Below are 13,737 nucleotides of genomic sequence, written 5' to 3'. Positions count from 1 at the left end.
GCGACGATCTTCACTTTGTTGACATTTCTGAGTGGGGAGATGCCGGGGTGGTGCGTGCGCGGTTGTCGTGTCGTGTGTGATCAGCGGCGTGCCAAGCCAGGGGATGGCTGGTCTGGCCGTCTTGGGGTGGAGATGATGGACTGGAGTCCGGGGCTGGTTCTTGGTTGGCGGCCCTTGACAGGCATGCCATTTGTTGGTGCCAACACTGCGGCAAGCAACTGTGGTCGCGCCCAAAACAGATGTCAGTCGTGAGGGTGTCATAACAGGCACGCCTTCTCTTCTTCTGGCATATGCCGACCCGCACTCTGGGAATTGGCAGCTCGTCACCTGATCTTCTATGTTGCCACACAGGGCAAGTGTAGTTCAAGTACGTGACTGAGATGGGGTGATAAGTTTCGCCAAATGCACAAATATGAAGCACCCAGTTCGTTCCACCCGTCCAAGTTCGCCTCGATCTGCGAAAAGGTAAGACCGTAAGCGGTAAGTTACATGTTCATTTTTTTAAGACAAAGGAATAAGATTATTCGAGTAAGACGTTCATTAACCTTGCTTTCTGATCAAAGGGTTGGTTTACGCGTGCCGCTGGTGTCAAGTCGGATGAACCGAAAAGAAGGAAAAAAGAAGAACAATGGTCTTCAACTGATGTTACTCATTCTGCCATGATTCCATTTGGTTGGCTCGTATTGTGTAACTTGGCGCTTCAACATCCAAAGCCTGTACGGGACCGTGAACAGTTATTGGGTTTCATTTATAAAGCGCATCGCTAGCAGATGCGACTGGACATAACCACTGAAGATGGCGAACGGGTCGGCTCCGTTAAGGAAACAAATTACGCACAACATCTTCACAGGACAAAGTTTCAACAATCGACAAAGTTTGCGTATATTACTTGGTCGTTTTCTGTTTCGGTCCACAAACCTGTGCGTTGAACAGCGAGAAATTAGAAACGTTTGTACAGTCCATCTTCTGTGATGACCGGAAAAAAGAAATAGTAGAAGTACAATCTGATGATTAGTTCACTAATGTCTTAGGTAACCAACTCTTGATGGCGTGATGGAGGGTGATGGTATGATTTCACTCATCAAGTTTAAATCTTGATGTTCACGATTTAAATACATGTGAGTGTTTTTAACAGCATTATCTGTAGCTATGTGATAGGAGCATCCACGTACGTATAAGTATAATGTATGTACCTAGTGTTGTGTGAATGTGTTATCATGTAATGAAAAAAACCCACCGATGTCTTAGTACTGAAATAAGTCTCCCTCGTTTTAGATGGGTACTGAAATAAGTCGAGTCAAATGGATCCGCGTGATGAGAAAACGAGACGTTAAATTGTATCGAAACCATTTGCCTAGCCTGGCCATTTCCCCTTAAAAAGCCCATGAGATTTTTGACGACTCTTTCTTAAAGCCCAGTTTTCTGAAAGCCCAATTAATCAACAAGGGCACATGGTTTCCTCTTTGCGCACACTCCAAAGAAAAGAAATGGCTATGAAAAAGACTTGGGTTGAGATGGCCTGGGCTGCTTTGATTCGATCTGGGCGCTGTAAAATGCGTTACATCGAAAAAAAATCATTGGTGAGCATTGAGCAATCACAAGCCACGTATGTCCGCTGAAATGATTGGAAAACCTCTGTCACTCTGATCTCTCGTTCATGAATTCAACCTTGCGTGGCTTCGAAGGGAATCCTGGCAAGTGTCCTAACATTCTCCCCCTTGTAAGGAGATGGAGAAGGAGAAAGCGCGTCCTAACATGGAGCCGAACTTGCACATTTTTTTTTTCACTGGCTCATCTGAGCCATGATCAATCTGTCATGTCGATGTTACATGCATGGATCTTGGCACGAAGGAGACAATCTTGCAAGCAAGGCAAGAAAACGGTTGGGAGAACGATTTCGTGCTCCCCCTGGATTGTGCCGGGGTCAACTTTAACCAGGGCAAAGTTGGCCCGGCAAATAGTCATTCAGCTTTAGTTTTTCCCCTATCGCGAGAAGCAAATCGCGTATGATTCGTGGTGCGTGTGGTTATGATGCAAATCGTGTTCTACTGTTGTTTGAATTTGGCGGGTATATGAGGTGTTAACAAGCTCGACGAACCCACTCATGTACAAAAAGATGCACCCCTAATGTGGATGATTATCTTCAAGTCCATCATGTGATGCACATTGGAGAATAATTAAATGGCGAGTTCAGTGAGACTGTACTGCGAACAAATTAATCTTGAACACGCAGTAACGCGACATAAATCTTGAGCCTCCAAAGTTTCAGACGAACCTGTGCACTGTCTCCAGCGTTGAAGCAGTACTATCATCTGGCTATCATTGCAGCTGTCCATGGAATCCAAGTACTCCGAGTGTAACACTGGTAATAGTAGTAAACACCCATGGTAACGCATGGGTTGAAAAGGAGAAACAGTACAGCGCCCTCCGTGCATTTCTTTCACGAACAAGTAGAACCCTGAGCATGCACGTCGGACATGATGCGTAGCGTCTCCGAGCGCTGCAATGCCAATGCATGCATGGTCACAGACGAGTGGCCAACTCAACTCTTGTCCCAGTCAGTTGGGTAACTGTAAAACTCCATGAGACGTCGCCTCTCTGATATCTGGGTAGTGCGTCAAGATGTGGCTCCATGCATGATAGGAGAAGTTCCATCAGACGCATTGCAGGCTCCAGCAGCAGGAGACGAGATGACAAGTTGCCAGGCGTTGCTGTTGCGGCCCTGCGATGGTGCTACCACGACGTGAGCTCGCATCATCATATTCGCTCTCGTATGTTCTGTTCGCCTTCACTGCGCGGGCAGTCTGAAACGCCATGAATGCGAGCGACTTAACAACGAGAGCAGGAACGCTGGGCCCTGGGCCTGGCGCCTGGCCCTACCACTTCACCCATCATCACGTACATCCGATGCCCAATTAAGTCTATCTTATTACGGAAATCAAGTTGAGATATTACTTGTTTTGATTTTGATGAGCTATTGACAACGATCAAGTTGAGTTGAATTTGGTTAGTATATATTTGTTGATGCTCATTCTTGTTTTTGATTAACTCGAGTTAAATAATGGAATTGGCAAATTTTATCTGAGTCTAGAAGTTTTTGCCTCACTGGATTATTCAATGCCTAGAATTTTTAAGTCCCTAGATGGCCCGACGTTCGGGTTGTGAAGTGCATCGGAGCATTTTTAGTTGGAAGCAAAACATATATTGCGCACTGGATTGTGCCGAGGTCAACTTTAACCAGGGCAAAGTTGGCCCGGCAAATAGTCATTCAGCTTCACTGGATGGTCTGATGTGTGGGGCAAGGTGACGCCGGAGTATTTTCTTCATAAGATAAGTTTTGGCGTCAAATTCAGAGTGATACATCGGATAGTTCGGCTCTTCAGTTTGTGAACACCGAAAGGTACACCAGACCAATTCTTGCAGAGAGGCTACAAAATGAAGTTCTGTGCTGTTAAATTGACCGGATGATCTGGGGATTATGTCACTGAACACCGGAGGCTTCACCGGTTTTTAGTTGGAAGCAAAACATATATTGCGCACTAGATGGTCTGATGTATGGGGCAAGGTGACGCCGGAGTATTTTCTTCATAAGATAAGTTTTGGCGTCAAATTCAGAGTGATACATCGGATAGTTCGGCTCTTCAGTTTGTGAACACCGAAAGGTACACCAGACCAATTCTTGCAGAGAGGCTAAAAAATGAAGTTCTGTGCTGTTAAACTGACCAGATGATCTGGGGATTATGTCACTGAACACCGGAGGCTTCACCGGAGCAATTCTTGCAGAGAGACTGCAGAAGGCAAGTCTGGTAAGGTTGTATGCATCGGATATTCCGGTGACTGGAGCCCAACACACTGGAAAGATGCACAGGAGTATTTTCTGCAAAGAGCAAATTTTTAGTGTGCAAAATGAAGCTACACTTACTAGATGTTCCAGTATTTAGATGGTGAACACATCAGACCATCTGATGCACACGGTTTCTACGAGTTAGGAGTTCAATTGTGAATTTTGATTTGGACTAACTTGTGGTGGTTTGGAGTTGAAAAAACATGTTTGCTTGTCTCATGGTGTGTAGGTGATGCATGCATCTTGGGTACCCTGCATATCACAAAGGTTATCTTTGCTTGGATCTTAGCACAAATTGCATTATCATCAATCGCCATGTTGTATTTGATGGAAATTCATTTCCTTTTTCTGAGCAACCTAACCCGCCCTTGCCATGCGACTTTGATTTTTTATCTGTAGATGCTCATGCTCCAAACATGGTTCCGACACCTATGGGTCGAGCTTTTAGCTCAGCCTCACCGGCGTCACCTCCCTCTAGCCGGGACATTCCCTTGACCCTGCTGGGCTCCTCGAGTTCCTAGCCTCCTGTCCTGCCTCACACCAAGCTCATCACGCAGCTGCCTGCTATGCCCCTACTACCCATTTCTATGCCTTCCGCGCTAGTCCAGTAGTCGGCATTGCCCAATGTGCCACCGATTGCCCATGCACAACCGCATCAGCATGCCCTTATTCCTCCTGCTTCATAGCTCACACCACCATCGTTAACAGGCGTGCTTGTACCCCCAACTCTCAATGAGCACGACATGATGGCCCATGGGAAGCACGGATTCTGGCAGCTGGTGGATCGGTTGAACTTGCATGTAGAGTTCCATCGTCGATTTCGTGTACCTATCACGCTGCACTTAACGAAGACAACTAGTGTTGCGCTATGGAACATGAATATGCCACTTTACGCACTAACATTATGTGGGAACTTGTTCCCCGACCCTGTGATGCTAATATTATTTCAGGCAAATGGAATATTCATACAAGTTGTAGCCTGATGGCTCCTTGGATCGAAGCAAGGTGCGATGGATCCTCCGCAAGTTCTCTCAACGACCTAGTGTCAACTTCGAGGAGACGTTCAACCTTGTCGTCAAACCGGCCACCGTGTGCATTGTCCTCACCATTACTCTCGCCAACGAGTGAGCGGTTCACTAGCTCGACGTCAACAACACCTTCCTCAATGGCATGCTGGTTGAGACATTGTAGTGTCAGCAATCCTCTGGCTTCGTCGACCCTGAGCACAGCACAAATGTGTGCCGCCTCAACCGATCTCTCTATGGCCACAAGCAGGTGCCCCGGGCTTGATTCAGTCGCTTTGCGATGTACCTTGCCTCCCTAGTCTTCTCGGCGTCCAAGGCCTACCCCTTGCTGTTCATCTACAGCTGCAACCGCGACCTCACCTACCTACAATTGTATGTCAACGACATTGTCCTCACCGCCTCTTCACCGGCCCTGCATCAGCGCGTCATCGACTCCCTTCACCGCGAGTTCTAGCTTACGGACCTTGGTGATCTGCATTTCTTCCTTGGCTTCTTCTTCACATGCATCGCCACTGGCTTCTTCCTCAGCCAACACCAGTACATTAAGGATATCCTCGCACGTGCTGACATGATGAACTGCAAGCTGTGCAGTACGCACGTCGACACCAACTCTAAGTTTTTATCTGCAGGTGGCCCTATCGCCAATCCCACCGACTACAGAAGCATCACTGGAGCCCTTTAGTACTTGACCTTCACACGTCCGGACATCGCCTACGCTATACAACAAGCTTGCCTTCACATGCACGACTCGCACACCAACTTGCTCAAACAGATTCTTTGTTGTCTCAGGGGCACCATCGACAATGGTTTGCAGCTACATCGCACTACACCGACTTCACTCATCGCCTATACTGACGCTGATTGGGCCGGCTGTCCTGACACTTGAAAGTCCATCTCAGGCTACAGTGTATTCCTCGTTGACAACCTTATCTCATGGTCCTCCAAGCGATAACAGACGGTTTCTCGCTCTAGTGCTGAAGCAGAGTACCGTGCCGTCGCTAATGCAGTTGCTGAGTCCTGTTGGCTTCGCCATGCGGAACTACACCGTTGTCGGTGATATAGGAACTGGGGGTTCCCGAGTCCCGAGGCCAGGACAGCACAGTGCCACGTGGTGCCATTCCTCGGGGACCATCCCCCTAAGGGCCCGAGAAAAATCAAACCCGGGAGGGGGTGCTCAGGGCCAAGAACAGTTGGCCCCCGAGTACCCAGAGTTCCCCGAGGACCCAAGAAGAGCCAAGTCCGGGAGGGGGTGCTCGGGGCCAAGAATAGTTGGCCCCCGAGTACCCAGAGTTCCCCGAGGACCCGAGAAGAGCCAAGTCCGGGAGGGGGTGCTCGGGGCCAGAATAGTTGGTCCCCGAGTACCCAGAATTTCCCGAGGACCCGAGAAGAACCAGGCCCGGGAGGGGGTGCTCGGGGCTAAGAACAGTTGGTCTCCGAGTACCTAGAGTTCTCCGAGGACCTAAGAAGCCCCTTGCCGGTGGACCCCATGAGGGCTCCATGGTGAGGTGCCAATCGATGGGAAGCCTGATGCTGCATTTAAGGGGGAGCGTGGCTGGTTACATCCAACCACTCCCTCCCCCCCACGTCTGTCATACTGAGTACGTCAGTCCCTGCCACCGCCTGGCAGGAAGGTGTGGGGACAATTAATGCGATGGGTCCCATCGCACGTCACCCTGCGGGGCCTATAAAGGAAAACGGCTTGAAGATATCGTCGATGGGCTCGAGGTGTATCGCTTATCGCCCTGCCGCGTCAGACCGTGTCAGATCTAATATGACCGGACGGGCATGCGGGGATATTCAGCGGCTGGCCGGTGGCCCCCCTGCACTTGCTAAAGTTGGGGCGTAATGAGTGACGGGACCGACCGAAGGGCGCATTTTCGACCCCTGTAACATCAAACTATATACCCATAATGGTTGCTTTCCATTTATGACTTACAGAAACTTGTGCCCCTGTTCTGGACACGCCGAGCCTCCCTCCCAGTAGGATAAAAGGAGGGGGGGGGGGAGCACTTCGTAGTAAGATAGGTTCAGGAAGTTGGAAGTTGAGGTTCAAGAGGTTGAGGCTAAGTTAGAGGTTGAACAAGTTCAGACGAAACTCAAGACTTAGACAAAAAAACCTTGTAACACAGAGATCCAGAGAAAGACATTCCAAGAGCATTAATAACACACCAGACACACAGGAGTAGGGTATTACGCTCTGTGCGGTCCGAACCTGTCTAAATCCCTTGTGCATTTGCTCCTACTAGTTGACGATCATTCGTCCCGCCTAGATCCCATACACTCGTATTAATCCCACGTACGAGGTAGATCCAGAATCAACCCCCGATCGAATCTCAAAGGGGGTCCCTCAGGATCCCCGCTTGCGGTGTTCATCTACCGACAACCATCCACTTTGACATGCCATCGTCATCTTCTATGACAACATAAGTGCGGTTTATCTCTTGACAAATCCCATCCAACATTAGCAGACGAAACATGTCGAGATCATCCTACACTTTGTTGGGGAACGTGTCGCCCTCAGTGAAGTTCGTGTTCTTCATGTGCCAACCAGCTCTCACTATACATATATTTTTACCATGGGTCTTTCGACGGCGATCTTCAACGAGTTTTACTTTAGTTTGAATGTCCACCCCGCTCCCGTTACAACCGCGGGGGTGGGGGTGTTAGCGGAGTAGACTCCAAGCACGCTATGTGCATGCGTCCGACGACCCAAGGCAGCCGCCCCTGGAGCCAACCGTAAGATTATCTGGCGATTGCCGATGGCTCAATGCAATTGCCTCAAAGCATTTTTTTCTAATCGCTTTGACGGTTCCAACCCGCCCCTGCTCATCATAACACGTTGAGCCTTTTTGATAGAGCACTAAGGTTGCAGTCCATGGCGAAAAGCAATCCGCGAACTTCCTCGACAACCTTGCCTACATAGGAAAACTCACGGCACCATTGCTCACGATGAATCGCTGGCGTGCTCGTTCATGGCGCCTGTTGAAAAAATTGTGATACGAATTAACTGAACGACAGATTTTTGTGATGGGTGGGGCAGTAATCGGTTCGAAGAAGTTTTGTGCACATGTAGGTTTTCTTAATTTTCTCGTCCACATGCCCGTAGATGCATAGCATAAGATAGTCTCACGTCGGCCTAGATCCGGCGCCGCGCCGATTACTAAAACCCGGCGCGCGCATGGCCACACGTCCATCCTCCCCGACCCCGAATCAGAATCTGCCTGCCTCTCGGATCCCACTGCTCCCGATCGGAACCCAACAACCGCGCCTGCACGCGCCGCGTTTCGCTCCCCGTCGCACGCCCGCGAGCCCGACCACCCCGCACAACCGCAAGCCAAGCCAACCGACCGACCAAGTGGATCGGCGCGCCGCGCGGGGCTGGCAGGCGGAAAGGGTAGCAACACAACGCGCCCGCGGCGCCGGCGCCAGGCTCCGCGCGCACGGCGCAGCTAGCGCGTGAGCGGCATGGAGCGCGCGGCAACCGGACGCGAGGGGGTATCGGTGGCCCGGCACGGCGAGTGAGGCCCAGCGGCAGCGAGTGCGCCTAGGGACCAACAGAATATGAGGAGGCCGCCTTTAACGGTTTCCGAGGCGGCGGCAGCCGCTACTGTCCCTGAAAGGACCGGTCCATCAGGTGCGCAGGCTAGTGTAGTGGCCGGGGCCGAGTAGGAGACCAACGTTTCAACTGCTGAGCTGCCGCCCCGCATGGCATGACGACGCACTATCGCCACTACGACTTTTTTGTCTCTTCGTCAAGGAATTCGCCACGATCCTAGAGCCGAAGACAAGCATGGTAGGAACAAGGAAGGAGTGGGACCCATCCTCCCTCGGGTTTCAGACTTGACATGCAAGCGATACCATCTGGGACACTAGAATACAGTAAAAAATTGCAAACTTGTTTGTTGCTGCCTTGCTTCATTTCGTTTCACCTAGTACTGCATCGAGCATTGCAAGGTAAACAGCGGCTACACCGTCCTAGCGATGGGTGGCGGGATAGAGTCAGAGAACTACAGCACAAAAGTTTTATGAGATTAAACTTCATTTTATCCAACCTCCAAATGAACAAAAAGAACACTGCACTACACAAGGATGTAAAGATTTATGGTTATACCATTTGCCCACACTCCTGAAGATCTAAGCACTTGACTACAGAAAGGAACAGCTTGACCTGCAACTCGCCGTCGTCAGTACAGCCCGAGCATGGTCCGCGCGAACGATTGTGACCTCAGTTGCCGGCCGCCTTTGGCTGGCAAGACACCGGTCTGCCGGCCGCTGGCGCTCCGCATCGGCGTGAGGTAAAACCGCAGCATGCCGTTGTCGGCGTGCCCCGGCGAGTACCGCGCGCTGCGGTTGCGGTCCAGCGCGCATTCCTCTCGCCGCCGCTTGACGTTGCCGTAGGCGTCCACGCAGCTGCGCCTCGAGCTGCCCAGGCCACCGCTGTTGCTGCTGAACGAGCTGCGCGCGCTCGCGTTGCTGTTGCACCTCTGCATCCTGCCGTTGTACCCGCGGACGCGCAGCTCCGGCCACGGCTCCGAGAACGCGCGGTCGGTGACGTCGGACGCGCCGTTCGTGCGCCCGGCGGCCCTGCGGTGGATGAGGCCCCAGAGGCTCCACGCCTTGCGCCACCGCCGCGGCTTCTTCGAGGGGTCATGGAAGGTGGCGTCCAGGCTGGCGGAGAAGTCTTCGACGAGAGAGTTGGTGCTGAAACGATGATGGTCGAGCAGGTCTTCGGCGTGGTGGAAGTGGTAAAACTCCGAGCTGCCGACTAGGGGGGAAACTTTGCCATTGGTAACGGCAGCCGGTACGGCCACTGGCTTTGGGTCGGTAACTTCGAAGGACCTGCGCACGGAGTTGTACCGGTCCAGGCTCCGGCGCCTCCGGCTTGACGAGTCCATGTAGTAATCTCGCGTCTGCGCCGAGCCGCCGGGGATGTTGGCATCGGCGTCGGGCTCGGGCTGGGAGTCATCCTCCACGGGGATTTGACCGTCGGAGCGCTCCACGATACCGGCAGGAGAGTCCTCGAGCGCGGAGAGGATGGGCGGGAGGCGGGAGAGCGGCAGGGGCGCGCGGCCAGGGCCAATGCCGGTGCCGGCGCCGAACAGGTAGCCGTCCCACGACGCGCGGGGCTCGTCCCAGGAGAAGCCCACATCGTCGACGGACATGCGGCCGGCGTCAAGGGAGAATCTTGGGTCAGTGTCGCACGAACGCCGGCCACCGGCGAACTCCGAGCCGGTTTCGCCTCGGTGGAAGCGACTCCGCCGGAGGAATGAGGGCTTGGAGGACTTCTCCGGTAGGGGCATTGCCGCTGCCGCCGCCTCGCTGCCAGCGGCCTCCTGCTTCTTGAGCTTCTGTTTCCGCCTCCATTTCTGCCACTTCTTGCTAAACACCGAGGCGGCGAGCCAGAAGCTCCCGGCGATTTCCTTGAGGTCCTTGGGCGGCAGCTTCTTTGGCTGGGACTGAAAGGACTCGAGATCTATGTGATCTTTCATCGCCCTCACCTCCCGTGCCGCATTCGCTTCAGTCTCCATCTCCCCAGAGGTGTCCACCACCAAGACAGGCTCCACCACAGGAGTAATCTCGTCGGAATCCTCGGCCAAAGCGATCTCCTCTTCCAAGAACACCTCATGGACGCACACCGGAGGAGGCGGTGGCTGCGGATGCGGTTGGACTTCGGCGGCGAGCGCGGCCGCCGCGGCAGAGGATGAGGCCGGGAAGGCGCCGAACGCCGTGCCGTCGCGGACCCGCTCGCGGTCGTCCTGGTGGAACAGCGCCCAGAGCGTGCTTCGCCCGCGCACGTCGCAGGACCGCCGCTGCGGCTCGTCCGCGCCGGCAGCAGCTGCCAGCGCGTCGCCCCCGCGCCCGCAGGAGAAGGACCTGCAGCGGCGGAGGTCCGGTAGCGTCGCGGCGCCGGAGCCCGACGTGGCCCCTCCGGCGGCGAACGGCCTGGTGAAGAGGGAGCGGATGGCGGAGGTGGACTTGCGGCCCGGTGTGGCGGCCGCGGCGGCGGATGCCTCGAGTCCCGCAAGGCGCTCGCGGAGGCAGGCCGCGCAGAAGCCGGTGAAGATCTCTTCCGGGTGCAGGTCGCAGCTCGTCGACACGGACCGCCGCGGCGGCGGCACCGGCGGCTCCATCTGCAGCGTCATTGCCTCGTAGAAGCCCCTGGACACTTGGCTAGTCGCGGCGCGCCATCACATTTCTTGGACACACTGTGGTACACTCGGGCCGTAGCAGCTCTGAAGGGCGGGAGGGCGTGAGCGCGACGGATTCGAGGGATGGTTTTTAGGATGCAGCATGAGGTGGTGAGAGAGAAAGGGAGAAGGTGAAAGCGAAAGGTGAAGGGAATCACGGGCCCCGTCGCCTGCCCCACTCACTCTCTTCCCTTCCCTTCCCCTCCCCTAATCTGTTTCTCTCTCTACTTCTTTTGCTTGCTTTCTTCCTCTGGCCTTCTTGGGGTTTTGGGCTGGTTTACTTTTTACTCCTTTCCCAAGATCAAACGCACACGCTCTTCTCTCCTCACACCGTAGCTCTCCCAAGTCTCCGTGTTGTGTGCGCATGTCGATCGGATTACCGCTCTGTGATCTGATTTCGCTGAGGTTGGCCTTTCGGGATTTGATTGATCGGAAGGTGATTATCACGGAACAACCTGCAAGCTATAATTTACTTACCTCAAGCAATTGATACACCCGACTGGAAATTGTAAACTCGAACTTAGGATGCGTTTGAATCACATAGTTGTCATGGCTAGTGTAAGTTGTTAGAAAATTTAGTCGTCAACGGAACCAACTGAAGACTGAGCTAGTAAATTGGGCCGTGTTTAGTGGAATGGTACGAGATCTGCTATCCTAGGTATGACCAAGGCATGGTGGCTCGAGGGTTAGACGGGTTGGGTCGGCACGACGCCTCGACATGGCCACCCTACCTAGCCTCGTCGTTCGACCGCCCCCGCACCACCGCCCTACCCCGGTCATCCCCACCCCATCGTCTGGCCACCCCCGCACCACCACCTCGCACCCTACCACCAGGCACGACCCGCCATATCATAATCGTGCCTGGAGCGACCTGGCATAGCACGGTTGCTCACGGACCATGTCGTGGGCTGCACCTCTGGCACTGAGCCAGCATAGCACAACCCATTTACTTAGGTAGGCCTAACGGGCTAGGCCTAGTCGGGTCTGTGCTGGGCTGGCCCGTCAAGCCCAGTTGGATAGGTCTGCTCGAGATAAACTATACAAGATCACAGACGACACCAGAGGCATGATGTTTGTTAACAAGGTTCAACTAAAGCCTATATCCCTAGGGTATAACTACAGACACTCGTTCCCATGGTTGTTGTCGGAGGAAAAATAGAGAGAAAGAGAGGAGTGGAGGGCAAAACTTGCCTCAGCGAGCTCGCCGAGTGGTAGTGAGGTGCGGAGGGCGAGCAGCTATTGGTGGGGTCCAATGGCGGAGATGCGCGTGCAGTATGGCGTGCGATGGGTTGTCAACGGCAACAAGACACAGCGATGCAACGACTTTGGATGTGCACGACGTGGGTAGAAAAAGTTGGCACGACAGTCGAGATGGTGGTGGCTTTTCCACGCATGCGTGCTCATGTCAGCGGATGTTTTCAGACGCAGTCGTCATGCGGTGCCAGAGGTAGAGGAGCGATGAGGCGGCGGTGTAGACGGTGACTTGGTGACGGGGCTAGCGACGGGCTAACCAAAGGGGAAAGAGAGAAAGAAAGGAGAGAGGAAAATGTTTTGAAATTTTGTTTGGATTTGTTTTCCTTGAAATGATTTGTTGATTTCAAATTCGTTGAAATTTTAGGATGTTACAGAGTTGCTCGATTAGTTTGCCTTTACTTAGACCCACCGCCTTCCAAAGACAGTGTTATCCCTGTTACTTCATACTCCATGCCTCCACCTGCAATTGTACACCATTCTCTCCTATCAATACAGTCTCTTCGAGCGAAATCAAATTCCTCTTTAGTCCTAACACATGATTGACTCCCGAAAACACACAACTCTATTACAGATTTTGATTTTGATAGCACCTACTCCAACATCATGATATTTGTGTCATGACATAAGTAGATAAAAATATAATCACCTGACTTTTAAAGAGATCTGCTCCATGTTTGCGCATCACATAATAAGAGCTAACTGAATCCAACATTTATGATCCTAATTGACTACATTCATAATATTGAAAACTTCACTGTTACTTTCCAAGTTACACATAGATATTGCCATATTAGCATTGCTATTCCACTTGGCCGTTAGGTTACAATTATCCAATGTCTTACATCGTAGCCTCTTGCAACCCCAGATCAACCGAATTACTCCAGTTGCAAGTAGAGAATTCCCTAGTCTCTAGTCCCTTTCAAATCAACCATTGATGCATATGCACGCCATTCAATCCACACTTTAGAATTGTGACCATAATTTGGATCGATTCGTGCCATTGCTGATTTGGAAATGCATAAGCCTTTTCCAATGCAAATATGCACCCAAAGGCTCGCACCACGTGTTGCCACTCCATAGAGAATGTACACGACTAGCCGTAAGGCTCCTATGTCGTTGACGCTAGTCTCATCATTGCCTCTGCACCTGCGATATGACTAGTATATCGCCGCCAGCCTACCTGCCCTGTACCACGCTATGTTCACCCTCCAAGTGAACTATCCACCAGCCTTTCCTAGACTATCTATCATGTGCCCGCAAATTATCTGGCCCTAATCTATCCGCCTCAAATAGACTACTAGTAGATTGCTCTACTCCTCAATCTCTCTGAACGACTGAGCACCCTCGCGAAAACACAACTGTTGACCTCATGTCAGTCACCATGTGCAACACGACTAAACATCGTCGATAGTCTTTGCTCGTCATC

At 52.4% G+C, this 13,737-nt stretch overlaps 1 protein-coding gene across 1 annotated transcript; it reads right to left on the bottom strand.

The window, feature by feature from the left end:
• Positions 1-8,817: 8,817 nt before the first annotated feature.
• On the bottom strand, positions 8,818-11,199 carry LOC133885201 (protein OCTOPUS-like). The gene has a single exon (XM_062324874.1). The coding sequence runs from the start codon at positions 11,010-11,012 to the stop codon at positions 9,054-9,056; it is 1,959 nt and encodes a 652-aa protein (XP_062180858.1). The 5' UTR covers positions 11,013-11,199; the 3' UTR covers positions 8,818-9,053.
• Between the last annotated feature and the right edge of the window lie 2,538 nt (positions 11,200-13,737).

This window comes from Phragmites australis, chromosome 11 (genome assembly GCF_958298935.1).
Source record: "Phragmites australis chromosome 11, lpPhrAust1.1, whole genome shotgun sequence".
Lineage (NCBI taxonomy): Eukaryota > Viridiplantae > Streptophyta > Magnoliopsida > Poales > Poaceae > Phragmites > Phragmites australis.
The sequence above is the reverse complement of the archived record's forward strand: the minus strand, read 5'-3'. Positions and strand labels throughout refer to the sequence as shown.